This window comes from Struthio camelus, chromosome W (assembly GCF_040807025.1).
Source record: "Struthio camelus isolate bStrCam1 chromosome W, bStrCam1.hap1, whole genome shotgun sequence".
Lineage (NCBI taxonomy): Eukaryota > Metazoa > Chordata > Aves > Struthioniformes > Struthionidae > Struthio > Struthio camelus.
In genome coordinates this window covers 34,357,008-34,373,873 of record NC_090981.1, presented here as the reverse complement: position 1 = coordinate 34,373,873, position 16,866 = coordinate 34,357,008, and the positions used below count along the sequence as shown (strand labels likewise).

The window sequence follows — 16,866 nt, the reverse complement described above, 5'->3', positions numbered from 1 at the left end:
CAAACACTTATTTCTATTGCCATTTTCTTTCTGCGTAATACTGGCATCACATTATCAATACTTTGGCCATAATCAAACTAAAACACCTTTTGAAATGATAATGGTTTACCTCTTACAAAATGCATGCAAGTAGACTTTGGATTAAACTGGAAAAAAAAATCGAACCAGAAGCCTTGGACCTCCTTTACTGGCTTGTGAGGGACAGAATGCTAGTTGAAATGCCTGCAGTTTCAAATATAAGGACTGATGAAGAATCAGATAAGCTAATATTAAGCCACTCCTCCATTACCTCTCCTTTCTGAAGGACGTGAGAGACAAAGATCAGGTAGAGTCCAAACAAATAATAATAAAAAATAATTATTGCCTCAATTAATTAATTATATTTACATACCTAATTAATGATTATATAATTCAATAAATAGATCTAATCATTGTTTAACAATAAAGAATAATAAATGCATTAATGTTTGTTACAATGCTGTAGCAACCATTAGGATTTAGTAACATAATAAGAATGGATGCCCCCTAGCCTATCCTCTTTTCACTCATTTACACCGAGTTCAATTCCAGCAGAAGGGATATGTCCATCTTCAACTGAAGCCCTTACGTCCATCCTCAATTAACTATAATGAATTAGCATTGCTTTTGAAGATTATTTTTCAACTTATTTGGTTATGAAATTTTCATCTTAATAACTTCACTCCCCTGAAGTTTGTTTCTTTATGCATCACTGTTGTGACTTTCTAAGTTACGTAAAGAAGGTAAATACCTTTAAAAATCCCATTTTCATAGAACCCATTTACAGTATTTTTGCTTCCTTTCTGGAGTGACTCATTAAAACTCAATTGTGACAAAGTACTCTTTCTATTATAAGAGTAGAAGAAAAATTTAAAGTACCTCAGGAAGAGATATGAGAATTCTCCCAGGACAGCAGAATCTTTATGGGACATAAAAAAAGCCCCTTCCATGACACAGAAACAGTGACAGTAGACCGATACACTTAAAACAGGAGATAGAATGGAAACTAACTGAAACACAGCCTTCAAAATTTCCTCACCTAAAATGGGAAATCTCCTCTTTCTTTATAGGGTGAATTATCATGACAGCATTTATGTTTTGTCATTTAATTATTTAAAATTATCTTTTAACTATTTTTCACTATTACACATATATAATTTGCAAGTGCAGTTACATGTCTATAAGGCCAGTCTGCCTATAAACCTCAAAAGAAAGAAGAAAGAAAATAACACCTCCTTCAACAAGAAAGAGGAGCACATAAGCTTCAATTTGAACTTCTCAAAAGATAGGGTGATTCTGTTGGAAATTGATTCTATTAGTCAAGTAAAATCAGTAGGAAAATCTACTTTTTTTTTTTTTTTTTTACTATTTACTTTAATATGATCTTGTGAACTTAAGAATAGAACTTAAGAATAGAAAATTAAAAATGAAGTTGAGATTATAATGTAGATAAGGAGTACTTAAACTGGAAAATAATTATTTTAAAGACAGTTGTTTCAACAGATTGAGAAGATTTAAGAAGAAATTATTTTGTTTCTCATCCTCTGAAATATTTTTCTTAATATAGCAAAGGAGGGAGTCAACTTCCTGCAAGAATGCACACTAGTACAAAAGCAGAATTATTTACATTTATGAAATTATACCTCCTAAATGGAAAGGATGATAGACAGGTTTGGGTAGTAATCTAATAACAAAAGACCACATCTTGTCTAATAGTGTTTTAGAGACTTCTGGGCTGGAATGGTTTCTTAGCGGTCTCTTAATGACAAGCACAAGGCAGACTTTTGGGCTCAGAACAAGATCTCTATGCAAATTTTGAAACTGACATGTAGATAATGTGATAGCTTTCAAGCTTGTTTAAATATAAGAACAACTGAAAATATTATAAAAAAATGAAGTGTCTAATGATAATACAAAATCCTTGCTGTCAGCTGTTCTCAGTGTCCTCTGCTGGCTATTGAATTCTTGCCAGGAAATAAAGAAAACCCAACTCTGTGCCAGACAGTTTAATTCAACTACTCTTCTGACAGAAGTATAATAATAGCTAGTAGAAAATTTGTTTTGACTACAGGATATGTTAAAGCAGCTGCCTATAGTCTCAAAGCAGAGGAGAGCATCTGTGAAAGCATTTAATACCACAGCAAGATTCCAAGTTACAGTAGTTTTATTCTTCTGTAGAGTATGACAAGGTGAGAATTGATCTTGTAAGCCTCAGTGCAGGTGTGAAATAATGAGATGCCAACAAGATGCATCCTAATGGTATCTCCTTGTAGACTTTGGAGAATTTAGCTCTATGTAGGGAAGTACTATGACTAATAAGCAACTTCATGAGATATAACTCTCACACATCCAAATTAAAAGTAGCATTTTGAATTGTTAAAATTCAATGACAGCTACTTTTACCCAAAGTGGACAACCAATAGAACAGAAAACTGGAGTCTCTAAATTCTTCTCTTATTATTTGTCATTGACCTAATCTGCTGGTTTTGAGAAAGTAAGATACTCCACTTCATAATACATAATCATATAAAGTAAGGCAGCTACATCTTTTTATAAGCTTCACTAACAGAAAGATTGGCATCTCTTACTCAGCACAAAAGACTAAAGCATATAGACAAAGCATAAACAGAATAAACCTACTCCAACTCGAACAACCCTCAACATGCTGCAGAAGAGGGTCTCTGCTATAAAGTCTTAAACGAGACTGTTGTAATGCATATTGCCAGCCTGCTTGTACTTATTAACTTCATTCTGCAAGAAAAGTAATGAATAAGCAGTGTTCAATTCACCTACAAAAACCATAAGCAGTTTTGGAGCCGTTAGACCCACTGCCCAAACCCCAGATACATGAACCGACTAACTGACAACAAGCTAGGTAGTGAATAAGACTGTACGATGACGAGAAACCCCGAGGAAGGAAAGCCACCTTTTTTCAGAGATTTGGGCCAGCAGCAAGAACATAGTGACATCTGGTAGTTTTGGGGAACACACTCTAGAGACCAATGCTGTTCAACAGCTTTGGGCAAACGCAGACTGACAGAATGCACACTTAGCGTATTTGCGTATGACACTAAACTTGGGTGGGGGGGGGGGGGAAACTAGTTAACACAGCACGTAGTAGCACTTCAAACAAAAGATGATTGAGCCAATAAAAAACTCATGGGGTTCAGTGAAGCAAAACACAAAATTTTACTCTAGCATCAGAATAGTAATAGCCTAGCCTGGGAACTGACTGTCTGAGTACCAACCCTGCAGAAAAGAACCTGAGTCTTATGGTGGACACCATGCTGAATATGAGTCAACAGTGTATTCTCATTATAAATAATACAAACCACATACTGGGATGCATTAGGAGTGGTATTACAAGCAAACTAAAGATAATTCTCTTCAGCTACTTTGCACCGGTTAAGTCTCACCCAGAATATTTTGTGCAGGTATTTGGCCTCCAGCTCTAGAGATGTCAAGAAACTGGAAAGGGTTCAGCAGAGAGCTACCAGCATGGCTTGACCCTAGACCACATGATCTGTGACAACAGGTTGAAGGAGCCTAGAGAGTCATCTAATGGCAGCCTACAGTTACTTAAAGGGTAATTACAAAAACAAGAGAGCCAAACTTTTCTCAGTGGTGGCAAGTGGCAACAGCAAGATAGCAAGAGGCAACAGCCACAGATAGCAGCTACAAAGGTTCAAACTGGATATGGGGAAAAACTTTTCACTAAGGTAGTGCAGCAGTGGAACAGGTTGCCTGGAGAGGTTATAAAATATCATTTCCTAGAGGTTTGCAAAAGTCAGCTACACAAAGTCATGGCTGACGTAATCTACTATTGGTGACTGTCCTGCTCTGAGCAGGAGGTTGGACAAGATGACATCCAGTAGCTCTTTCCAGCTAAAATTTCTGTTGTGCTAAAGTTACGTCAGGAAGGCCAAAGAAGGGTGGAGGAAAATGAAGCCTGAAAACCAGTGAGGACCAAAAATCTGTAACCAAGATTCAAAGGTGAATTTAAGAGCAGATCCAAGCAGAATTGTCATAAGAAACGAAACTAAGTGATAATAGAATGGACAAGGTTTGGGAGGAGAAAGTTTATCCTGAATCAGTTTATTTTAAGGTAACTATATTATTACTTTTTCGGAACGCCTACTATTTTATTGCATTTGAGCAATATAATAAAGAATCTTAAATAACTTTAATTCCATAGAAGTAATAGTTAATCCAGTAACTCTAGTAAGTTGGAAATGAGCCAATCCTATTATTAGAAAACTCCTGGAAAACAATGTTCTGTCATTACTGCTTTTATGATTACACAAAACTTTCTTGAACAGTCTAAGGATTAATTTAAATCTAGCCCCTGCAGGGAAATATTTTAGTACTAAAAGACAGTGCAATAAATTTAATAGAAAAATCATTACTTCACTTACAGTTAATTTTACCAAAGTTTTTGAAGACATAGAGCTGATTTAATAGATGAAAATTTTGATTATACAGCTGTGATTAAAGAGAACTTAAAATCATGCATAACCTCTGATTCGGTTATTGATAGATTAGATTCTTCACGTGATGAACTATGCGCATCTCAGTAACCAAGGAACCTACGAGTGTTACCAGTTGGATGTAGTCATTCAAGAAACTACAAACGCTTCTTTTCTTTGTAATCTGGACTATAATTAGCAGGTTAGGTTATCTGACAAATATTACTGTAACAAAATATAGAATATAGAAGAATTGTTTTGATCTGCAGTCTCACGAGGTTTTGAAAACAAGTGCTGAATACACAGTTCATAAAAAGTCTCTCTTAACTTACACAAAACCATGCATAATCTCTAACAATGCTTTTCAGTATTATTTCTGTAAATATATGACAAAATATGATATTTCTTATTTTCACCTTCTCCAAAATCTGGCAGCTTTGTTTGTGATTTGCAAAGGACTTTGTAATAAATCACATGAGCTGCTGCATCCTGTGCATGTTAAATTTTTGATTTCTAGAAAACTAAATGACTATACTGAAATGTATATGCCTAAATATGAAATCTATATGATCAAACAGCTAATCTGTAACATTTTATATAATTTAAAAAATATATTGTCTCACTCTTCATTGGGACTTTGTGCTGGAACTCAGTGAATTTTCAAGTTAGTACACGTTTTTTTAACACCCTAAGTATAGGGAAATCTGTAAACAACATGGATTAGTGGAGAAGGCAGAATGGCTAAGAGGAATAGATCATGCTACATATGAATTTTAGGCCACCATTCGATGGGTTTTCATAACTGAAAGGTGATACGATGAAACTGAATAGCAGAAGCAGTTACAGATACTACAGTATGGTGGTACCACATTGCTGCCTCCATTATTTTTGCCATGGCAGGACTACCTAATGTGTTCATGAATCACCTCCTTAATCGCTATGGTTTTCAACCTTGTTTTGAGCTTGAGTTGCACAAGACCACTCATCCAGTTACAATCCACTTTTAAATTTTCTTCAGAGCCCTTTAACTTTAAAATTAACCTGCATATGATAAAAATATTTTGGTTAAAGAAGCTTAAATACAGGAGTTCTCCAACCTTCTCTTTGTACTACTAGTGCTACTTAAAATATTCTTATTTAGAATAATCAAATAAAGGGCAGGCTAACAAGATTTAGCTTTTTGATTTTTTTTTAATTTGTGATCTTGCTTTGTATTGTCTCTTACAGAAAAAATTATAGCTGAGTTTTTAGCACCGAAGACAATAGTAAGACTCAGACCTAACTTCAGTGCAAGTAACATTCCTTTTTTGCTTGCACTTTGACTTCTGAAGACATACTTTTCACTTTAAATATATATTTAAGATACACTGAGGGATGTCAATCTCCTACTGAGGGATATCAATCTCCTATTGGTCATGTCACCAGATAATCACTTGAGTAAATCATTTTAAAATGCCAGTACTTCTAAAATTATTATGGGATGACAGCAGAATTTCTAAACTACCTTGAAGCTGCAGGTAGATAAACCTGGGGTAGTAAAAACATGAAAAAAAAATTTAATGGTATGAGTGATTGGGTCCTGGAAAACTTTACCAAGATTTTGGTACCATAGTATGTAAACATTTTCTACATCAGATAAGAACATGTACCTAATAAAATGTGTTCTAATTCAATAGCAAGTTGAAAATCTAGGACAGTAATTATTAATGGAATTCTACTGCTTTTGTTACTTAGGAAATCCCCAGTGATGAGTTCAAGGTCCAAATCAAGAAATACTCAAAGGTTATCAAAATGCATCCACACCATGCACTGCATTTGTATTTCATTTCTATCCTGTAGATCTACCCATGTAAGCTCAAAACCAATTTTATCCCAGATTGAATGTTCAGTTCATACTCAACTCATACAAATTCTTCAGTGGTGAAGTTAAAATAGCTAGCACGGAGAGCAGAGTGTTGCAGTGGCTATGTATTTTATAGATCTTGAGATCTCTGTCTTCATGTGGATTCAGAAACTCCTCTATTGAACTGCAAACTGACCAGAGCATATTTTCAGTGGACATCAAAATTGCTGCAATATCAATTCTGCAGGAAAGAAAAAGTGAAAATAATATTACTTATGACATGAGGATTGTGATAAATTTTGGTTAAACAGAGCTTTCGTCTGACAACATAAAATAACTAGTTCATAGCACGGACTTAGAATTTCATATTCCATGAGTGGGTACTGCATGAATTCTGAACCCCCTATATAGGGAAAACACAGCTCCTCCACAGTGCTGAAACTTGTCAACAAAAGACTTGTTAAATGTGATAATTCCTCTTCAAAAGGACAATGCCACCAGACAGTAACAATTTACCTTCCAAATTACAACTAAACCAAATAAAATTTAGTTTTCTTTATGATAAAATATATAATTAGAGCGCACATACTGTTTTCAGGTCCTACTGCAAGAAAAAAAAATAATGACAAGTGTGGTGACCCAACTGGCCAGTATTGTGCTTAGTGAACATATATGCTATGATTTATTTACCTGTAATTGTTATGATTTTGGTTTGACACCTAATTGAGAGGGGATAAAGGCGGGAGTTCTCAATCACCAACTTAGGTTTAAAAATGAGTGGTGGGACAGTACCACGTGGGCCCCAGTGGCGCCAGCACTGGGATTCTAGAAAGTTCTCCTCCCAAGCACTCCAGCTTGAGTCTCTGAGATCCACTATCCTCTATGGAGAGGTTGAGGAGTCTTCTTCTCTGGAGATATTCAAAACCCAGCTGGATGCAATTCTGTGCAATGTGCTCTAGATGACCCTGCCTGAGCAGGAGGGTTGGACTGGATGACCTCCAGAGGTCCCTTCCAACCTTGGCCATTCTGTGATTCTGTAATCAGACAGGGCACTTTTCAGCGCTCATGAAGCAACGCTGTCACTAAGCCAGCTGAAGAGCGCCACTGCACTGCCAAGATAAGCTGCGGGACAGCCGCCACCGGCAGCGCAGGAGCAAGACCATCGGCACCACCCTTGAGCCCCGGGAAGCAGAATGCTGTTTCCAGCGCATGCTCCACAGAAGCCACCAGAAAACCGGTGGTAAGATTTGGTCGTGGCCGCTTGTCCTTATTGACAGGCCTTTACTCACCCTTAAGGGTTTACCAGTTGGTGCCCTCTGGCGGTTCCATTTCACTGGCGCCAGACACAAGCTTTGCTAGCTTGACCTGTCCCTGAGAGGCGCGGGCTGTGGGCGGCTGGGTCCGGCAGCTCTTCTTCCCTCCCTCAGGGGGGTGTGATATAGCCAGCCTCAAGGCGCTGACCTCCGCCTTGTGAGGGTAGGCAGTGACTCGCCCCTCCCGTTTCTCTCCTCCCTTTCAAACCACGTGGGGTGCCTCCCCTTCTGGGTAGGGGGTAATAAGGTTTACTGGAATTGGTTGCATATGCACTGTAACATCTGGGTACCATAATGACTTGCTGTATATCTCTGTGACTACTTTGTTATTGTGGAATATTGTCTCCTTTTCTTACAGGATAAAATAGTGTATTGTATATAATAGGATAAGAAATTGTATTGTTGTTACATAGGATAACAACATATAATAGTATTTGCATTGTTATTACGTTGTTTACTTGTTATTAAATCATTTAAACTTAACAGGGCATGTGAATTCCTTTCTAGTTAACTACGATCTCACCTGCCACCTATGAACTGCCAGCTGTAGGACCCTTCAAGGGAGCAAATATATATACAGGTTCTATACCTGGTATACAGGTGACTATATAGGTACTAATGACTTTTACGTTGTGCTGTCATCGCACCTGTGAGGGGACCTCCTCTCCTGGCATGCAACAAGTGAACTAATTCTTCAGTTTGCAAAATTTTGCAGGTATTCAAATAACTGCTAAGGAAGATCACATGATCATATGATATGATTACTGACTCAGTAGTCAGATAACCTCTTGATATTGGCTCATGGGCCATTGGCCTGAACAATATCAAAGAAACAAACTACATTAACAACAAAATCTCGCAAGAGTATGCTGACATACAATAGGTGGGGAACAGGAGAATAACACAAAATACCTAGTTTTCCAGAGATGCAACAGGTGTGAAGAAGAACTTAAAAAAGCACCTAAGTGCCTAGCTTTCAAAGTGTGCCTATATCACCATCTGCATTTTTAAGAAGCTTATTTTGGAAAATCTAGGCAAATGCACATAGAGAGACTTCTAATCTGATATTATACATCTCTAATACTTCAAGAACCATTGGAAGAAAAGAAATCCTTAAAGTACAGTATTACAAAAAATGTAACCCTTCTGTGATGAAAATATTGAATAATAATCAAAATTGTTTTTTCATTCTTTGAGGTGTGCATGACTAGATCAATCAGTTCACTTAGTAACAACCTCAAGAATTACCATATCAAATAAAACAACTTATCTACAAAAAGAAAACTATTTTTTTCTTTTTCAGTATTTTGAAGCAGATTCATACAGAACTGACCAATACTACATTTAAGAAATAGTGTATCAGGGTATACTCTTCCTATTTCAGGGGATTTTTCAGAAAATTTCTATGAAAGAATCTTTCACATCAGTGAAAGGTAACTATACCCTTCTGAAATCAGATAGGATTTAGTCTATGAACATGTAGCAACACTACTCAGGAAACAATCTTATTTGTACCTAAAGATATAGAAGGACCTAAACACTAAGAATTAGTGCAGGATTAAGCACAGAAACAGGTACTTTGACACCAAGAAGAAAACTTTGGGTTTTATTCTCACCTATTCCAAGACTGTGAACTTGGACAAATTACTTAACCCCTCTATGGCACGGTTTTCCTCTCCATAATATAAAACTCATGAAGGCAGTACATAACTCCTAGCTCATTAATCACATAGTACATCTCTTCTGAATATATTCAACCTCTTATAGATGACAGGCTCTCAAGTGTCTCACTCCCATGGCACCACGGACTATGTCACTTTCAAAATCTAAGAGGAGGATCATATTCATATACTAAAGAAATATACTAAATGAACAGGACAAGAAATGCACCAATTTCTTCAGTCAAGCAAGACACTGCCTAGAAAGAGAAAGGAGAGAGGATAAGCTTTCACATGGAGACACCTGCTTTAGTGTTTCTTAAGGAGAGCTCCTACTCTGGCAAAACATAAGAACCCCAACACGGAGATGACTCAACTTCAGATTTCCTAAAACAACAGGGAAAAGAAGAACCTCTTCCTGCTCCCTCCTTCTGAGCCACTGGCTTCATTTGGGCAAAGCTTGTATGTGACTTAGGAGCTCCTTAACTTGAAAAGGCGTTTTTCCTACGAAAATCCAAATTCTACTGGAATAAATGGAATTTTCTTCATGAATCAATGGTGTGATTTCCAATCCCTATGCTGTCAATTCTGGACAATTTCACAAAGGAGTTCTTTGATCACTCTCTGGCTTAGTATATGGCCACCAGATATACTTAAATATACCAAGGAGATTGAATTAAAATTATCCTCAAAATATATAAATGCTGTGTTCATGAACATTTAAATTTGAACTAAAGCAGTGTATAACAAAAAATTGAGATCACTCATTTTATCCATAAAAAGTACGCATGAAATATGCAACCATTACCTGATCTGTGGAGTTCTCTTGTAACTGGGACAGGCCTGAGAATATCTGGAGGACAGCACAGCCAAACATTTCTCCAGTACTTCTGTAAGAATCTCCTGGGCTAACTTGGGAGGTAGAATAGTCCATAGATCATGATGAAGAGCACAGCAGAAGTAATGCCACATCTGGACAGAGAATGAACATCTTTCCCCCTAGCAAAACCACCACACATTAAATAGAAATACACCTTCCAAAACGTCATTTTAGTTCCAGTGAGTCTAATTCATTCAATCTGAAAGGAAATAGCTGAAAAATTTCAGGCACATCATGACCAAAAAATGGTCCTTGACAAGATGTGAAACATTTTTATTAACAAAGAAACACATGTTCCATTTCAGTTACAAAACTAGTGTTCTGCCACAAAACCAAACCGCAGATATTTGACCTCTTATATCCTTAATTAACCTAGTCTAAAAACTATACTGTTTTAGGTCTAGTTTAAAAGCACATACAGTATTTTTAGTCACTAGATAGCCAGATGAATTTAATATATTGGCCTCTTCATCCTCAATAAAAAATAATTATTTAAATTACTTAAACACGTATATTTCCCCAAATTCATAACTGTTACACATAGCAATGATTATGTATGATGGGGATGCAATAACAGCAGAAAAAACAACCACCGAACAGTTAAGCTAATAATATAAATCCAGAATTTTTCAGTAAGACGGTTTTTCATCTGATAATGGCATTTCACTGAAACAAAACATTTTCTGGGAAGGAATCAATACCGGTATTACTATTTAATTAGCTATACAGAGTAGAACCACCTCAAGACACAAATGCAAAACAGTCAAAATCACAGTGGTCAATATACTAATATATCTAAGAAGTACATGCTTTAAGTCATGTTTAAATATTTCAGCTAAAACCTGTTCAGGAAATAATACTAGGGTGAAACTGAATCACAACAAAGACTTCACCTCCCACATTCCAATTGTGCTGAGAAATATTTAAACAATTTATTGATATTTTAGCATTACCCAATATATAAAACAATCCTATGATTTTTAAAACACTGAATGAGTTTGACAGACATTCTTCTGTAAACAAAATAACCTGACTTCCTTTTAACCACATCACATTAGCAGGTTATTGGAAGCTGTCATTATTCAGTATTTCTCTGCCACAATACTTGAAGTGTATTTTGTATTACAATTGGTACGTTATGACAAAGTACTGTAGTACCTGACCTGCAACCACTGCGCTAGTCATTAAATCTATGACTGATGTATGCATTTGCATTTTTAACACTCTCATTTTGGGAAAAAAAAGAAAAGCAAATAATCAAGAAATACTTTTTTTTCAAGTTTCAGTAATATAGAAGAGGAAAATGTAATAAAGACAAGTTTCACAGGAAAATCATATGCCTAATTATCTTTGTTCATACAACTAAGAACATCTTACAACTGCTTTAAACATATTCTAACTTCTTAACAGGACACAATAAATCACTCCTGACATTTAGCACAATTAAACACTTGACAAGTGTTTCCACATAGATAAAATAGAATAGTTTCATACTGACCAAAAATGGATCAGGCTATACAAAAAACAGATTAAAATAAATCCCCATTTTTCTAATCTTAATAAACAAAATATTATTGCAGTGTATACTGAAACATTATCATAACAACGTAGAAGTTGCCTCTGTGAGTCTCTGTACATAACTCAAAAGATTATACATTTCTACAACTGTAGGTTTCTTTGATATATTAGCACTAGAGTTGAGATACACTCTGGTAGATCTTTACCCCGAAAACCCCCCAAACCCTAGCCTAGAGATACTTTTATTAACAATTCCCTTTGTCTGCAAAAATGTATCTGCTCTTGCAGAATAAATGTATCAGGTATAAAATAATTAGTTTGCATTCCTTAATGGAAACTAATTCATTTTGGTCATATCTTTAACTGACAACAAATAAATTTAAAAATTTGCAAAAACATGTAAACTTAACAACCAGAAATATATTTCTAAATGAAATTTCTAATGTAGAATATTTATTTTTTTAGGCAATAGAATGTTGGCAGGTTTTACTTATTAACCATGTAGCTATAAATACAAATTATTTCATTTTATCACTTTATTTAATTTTAAACAGTAAATTGAATCATACCCCTTTTCTAACACTGTTGCCACTGTTGCAGAAGCAACAGAGTTTCCATGAAGATTTATATAGGATTCGTTCCCCTTTTCTGACCTGTTTTTCTATTTGTTGCCATTTCTAGACAATTCTACTGGTAAACATCTGCTATTTTTGCAGGCTTCATACAATACAAACAGATGTGAGCTTTTATTTAGCTTATATATCAGGAAACAAGCAGCTGGGCTTTATTACATAAGCCACTCACTATTATCTTTGAACAGACAATTCTTTATTCTTTGACTATTAGAAAACATAAGTTCCTAAAACTACAGCAGATGTCTGCTACACTAAAAGCTTGATTTGAAAATGTAACCTAGAGAGCTGGCCCAGTGGCACAGTGGGTGTTCAGTGCGCTCTATCAGCGAGACACTGAACCCTGAGAGTTTCACTCCCTGGCAACTCAGAGTCCAAGTGCTTTATGGAAATTGTGCTCTTAAGAGTTCAGTTTGGATCTCACTTACATTGCCACAAAAATCACTATTTATATCTTGCAATATCACTACTTAACTTTTGCTAATAAATATCAAAAACTCAAGGTGACCTCACTGTGATTAGAATGCTGTATTTAGTCTCTAACTGAAATGAGTCCTCTGTCTTTTCCATTTTCCCATGATTGGATTAGGTGCATATCAGAGGGAGGATATGAAAGCAGGCAATGAAATCAGTTATAGAAGTGCAAAAATAAATTAAAATATATTAGTTCAACAATACAGAAAAGAAATAATGCTTTATTTTATAGATTGTAATAACCATTCACTACCAATCTTGTTCACCTCAATGTTACCACTGTGCAAATAAATAAATAACTGCATATGGAAACTGCAGTACTATGTAATCAAACACAGACAGTATCCTCCTCCTTTGCCTTTGTCTTTCTTTTAGTGGATTTCTTTTATTAAGTATAGCTTAGGTCCTACCATGTAAGCCACGTAGTTTTTTTGGTGGAAAATGGAAAGGAAACCAATCACATATTCTTTCTATTATCATTTGAATGCCCTATATTATTGGGGGAAAAGGAAGGCAGTAACTCCATATGATCCCTAAAATGCAGGCTTGCCATTCAGTTTATTATTAAGCACACTATACAACAATGGAGATAGAAAAGTTTCTTCGTCTTCCCTTCTCCCCTACTGATGCACACAAAATCAAAGGTAAGACACAAGTTTGCTCCAGTTTATAGGAGAATAAGGGAATATATTTATTCTCTTTATGAAATTGCACTCAGAATTCACAAATGAAATCTTTTATAGTGGCACGCAATACTTAAAACTGGGGGATAGAGGAGAAAGGGAAGTGAGGTCTTGAGTCAAGTTAGATTCAAGAGCTAGGCTACTCGAGACATAAGCAGAAGCAGAGAGCCAAGAGCAGCTTCCACTTAGAAAAGCAAGATCATGATACTGTTCAAGGCAGTGGATCCCACAGACAATGCAGCAAGGGCTGTAAGCCACTGACTCTCATAGAGTCAAGAGTGTGTCCCCATTGAGAAACTAGTTCAAAAGCAGTGCCTCTTATGAGATCTTGCTCTTCAGCAAGGGCTGTAAGCCACTGACTCTCATAGAGGCAAGAGTGCGTCCCCATTGAGAGACTAGTTCATAAGCAGTGCCTCTTACCAGATCTTCCTCCGGATGATTGGCAAGGGGTCCTGGCTCCTGGCTCTAAGCTACTGTTGTGTTCCGAACTCAGCAGGATCTGCATGACCTGAATATTCACAGGGACAAAGCTTCACAGTTCCTGCTGAGTATCAAATTTGGAAGGAACCACCTCTCACAGCTAGAGGTTCAGCGGTATGCTGCTTCTGTAACAAGCAATAGTTCTTAAGCCAACCTCTTCCACCCAGAATGCCTACAAAAGCTCAGTGGAAGTAATAGCTGCTCAGCATCACACCTCCTGAAGGCATTCTCAGCAGATTATGGCCTATCTTTCACAAAAAAAAAAGCACTGTGATGATGAAAAATTACATACTTCCTACCTCAAGGATTGCAGGTACACAGAGCTGAAATACAAACTTTCTTCAACCCTTCCTACACGCATCAGTTCTGATCAGTAATGACAGAATTATTTAGTTAATCCACATTCTTTTTTGTGGAGGCAACTGTTTGTGACCATCATGTCTCCTCCATGGTGCATAATGTCCACCGTATAGTTACTGAAATGGGGTCACCAATAAATGGGACACAGATCCAGATGGGCCACAGGCACTGTTGACCAAATCTAAATCAGTTGCCAAAAGCTACTATTATTTTTTTTAACCTTCTTATCAGTCCAAGACATCTAGGCTCACATTAACATAAAAGTAAAATGCTAACTTTCTTGTCTTTAAGGGAGAGGCATTGTGATGGTATTACTCATATCAGGTCTGTTTAATCAACTGCCCAATACCGATTTTTGTCACTGACTCACCAGCTCTTCCTATTACAGTTCTAGAATGCATACATTGCAAAGAGTGTTCTCACATGCAAGAAGTCTAGAAAACGCTTAAGGAAAAAAAATCCTAATTCTCTCACACAGCAACTGTAATAAGAAAGGGCAGGACTTTGTTTCCAGGAGATCTCAGTTATTATTGTTAAAAAATATATAATATTTTTACTTCACCCTGAAATTATGCACAAATAATTTCAAGTAGTATATATCTAGTCTAACCATATATTTAACTAGTATATGTCTGTCAGTTTATTTAACTGAGTAGATGTTAGGAAAGAGGAAAAAAATCAATATATTAGAATAATATATTCATTTCATCCTTAGAGTCTTTCCATGGAATCACTAAAGTTGCAGTTTAAGAGCAAACCTGTGACTCTAAAATGCAGGTGAAATAGCACAAGTCATTTCAGAAATATATAGTAGAATGCTATAGATACCACATTGATCATCTTTTTTTGTTACATCCTTTATTCACAAAAAGTACAAAGGGAATCAAGGGAAAAAAAAATCAAAGAAATATTTAATCCAATTAAAAGTTCCTGTGAGAAATTAGCAATCTTGCATTTTCATATGTTGTACCATCTAGGAGAAGAGCTAAAATGAAAGTGTCTTTTTTTTTTTTGATTGTGTATAAACATCTTGACCCTGATGATCCTGCCTTCTTTATAAAAAATTATATATTTTCAAACTAAGGACTCAATATTTCATTAAACAAATGACAGAAGAACACTATTTTAATGATTTATCTGAAGTCTTTTAATTTAAGACTATGTTCTTCTACCTCATTTCTTAAAAAGATTTTGCCTACCATAATAGATATTTAAAAATATCAAATCTCACCAATCTTTATATAAAAACAATGCTGATCTTATGTTTCTAATTAGACAGAGTTGGAAACCAGTAAAACACATTTTGTAAAAGAGGCATAGTAAACTTAACCTCACACCTCATAAAAAGCTTTGCAGTCATCCCAGTGGTGGCTCTCGGCATCCTGTAAAATGCTTGTAGCACAAACTCTGACGCAGTAGTTCGTAACTTGAAACTGCAGAATGTTGATGAATTCCTGATATTGTTGGACAGGCCCTAGGAACAGGGGTCTGTTCAGAGAGAATGATCAAAGAGGCAAAGATTGAAAAGTTGTGCAGTAGGAGGTAACAATCCCCAGTACTGCAAATGGTTTTGATTATTAGGTATCAATCATTCATTTCCTCTTAGGCCTGGAGTCTGAACCCCACACTCACTTTTGAAAAATCCAGTCTTTGTTCCACAAGTTCTTTAAGAATATATAGCTGATCTTCTATAAACTTTCATTTAATCAAGTCATTGAGGAGTAAATTATCTTACTTTTGAGGTAAGAGTGCCTTTTGTCATTCAGTTGTCATTATTTCTAGGACATTCTGTGTTGAAACATAGCTGCATCAGCAGCAAGTGTGAAAAAAAAAAACCACAGAGTCCAGAGATTAGTTTTGGTAGGTATGCATTATGGGCAAACTCTTTCATAAGAGACATAAGAGTTATTGAGCAATATTCTGATTCAGACTCCCCATTCACAGAGATCTTGCTCCATGTAGCATAGGATGGAGAATCAGAGGGAAAGTAGCACAACAGTGCATATAGTCCCTTAGAAATCATACATTCCTTCAAAATTGCTCATGTTCAAAGGTTGCCCCAACAGGCCTAGTTTCTAATTTTCAATCTCATATGGCCAGAAACACACGGATCAATAAAGAGATTCCTAGTATCTTAAGCCAAAATCTCTTAAACCAGCTAAGTGTTTATATTGCCCTCCAGATCAAATCCTTGTCCAAATAAGTCTTAGACCTTACGCTGCGTCTTCATATCTTCCCTATTTTTTACTTTGTATGCAATGAAAAATATAACTTAAAATAATATTGGATGAATTTGCTTACATTTCTCAATACAAATGGTATACGGAAAAAGTGCAGAAATGTATATTTACATTATCCTCTAAGATTGCTACATGCTAAAATCAGGTTTTATGAAAATTCAGCTACTGCAAAGGTCAGAAAAGGAAATTAGAGTTCTAGCCCTCTATTTATACCACAGCACAGTACATTCAGTTCACTGGACAATGCCATTTACTCATTTTAATAAATAAAAAATGGATTCGCAAATCAAATGCAGATCTT

At 36.0% G+C, this 16,866-nt stretch overlaps 1 protein-coding gene across 19 annotated transcripts in view; it reads right to left on the bottom strand.

The window, feature by feature from the left end:
- The window catches only part of LOC138064345 (uncharacterized protein KIAA0825-like), a 262,588-nt gene that overhangs the window by 159,837 nt on the left and 85,885 nt on the right, over nt 1–16,866 (bottom strand). For all 19 annotated transcript variants that reach the window (XM_068926410.1, XM_068926406.1, XM_068926400.1 and 16 more), the window contains 3 exons: nt 15,663–15,813; nt 10,107–10,297; nt 6,386–6,568 (listed from right to left, as the gene is read on the bottom strand). In XM_068926410.1, the coding sequence (XP_068782511.1) occupies nt 6,386–6,568; nt 10,107–10,297; nt 15,663–15,813 (525 nt within the window). The remainder of the gene's footprint in view (nt 1–6,385; nt 6,569–10,106; nt 10,298–15,662; nt 15,814–16,866) is intronic.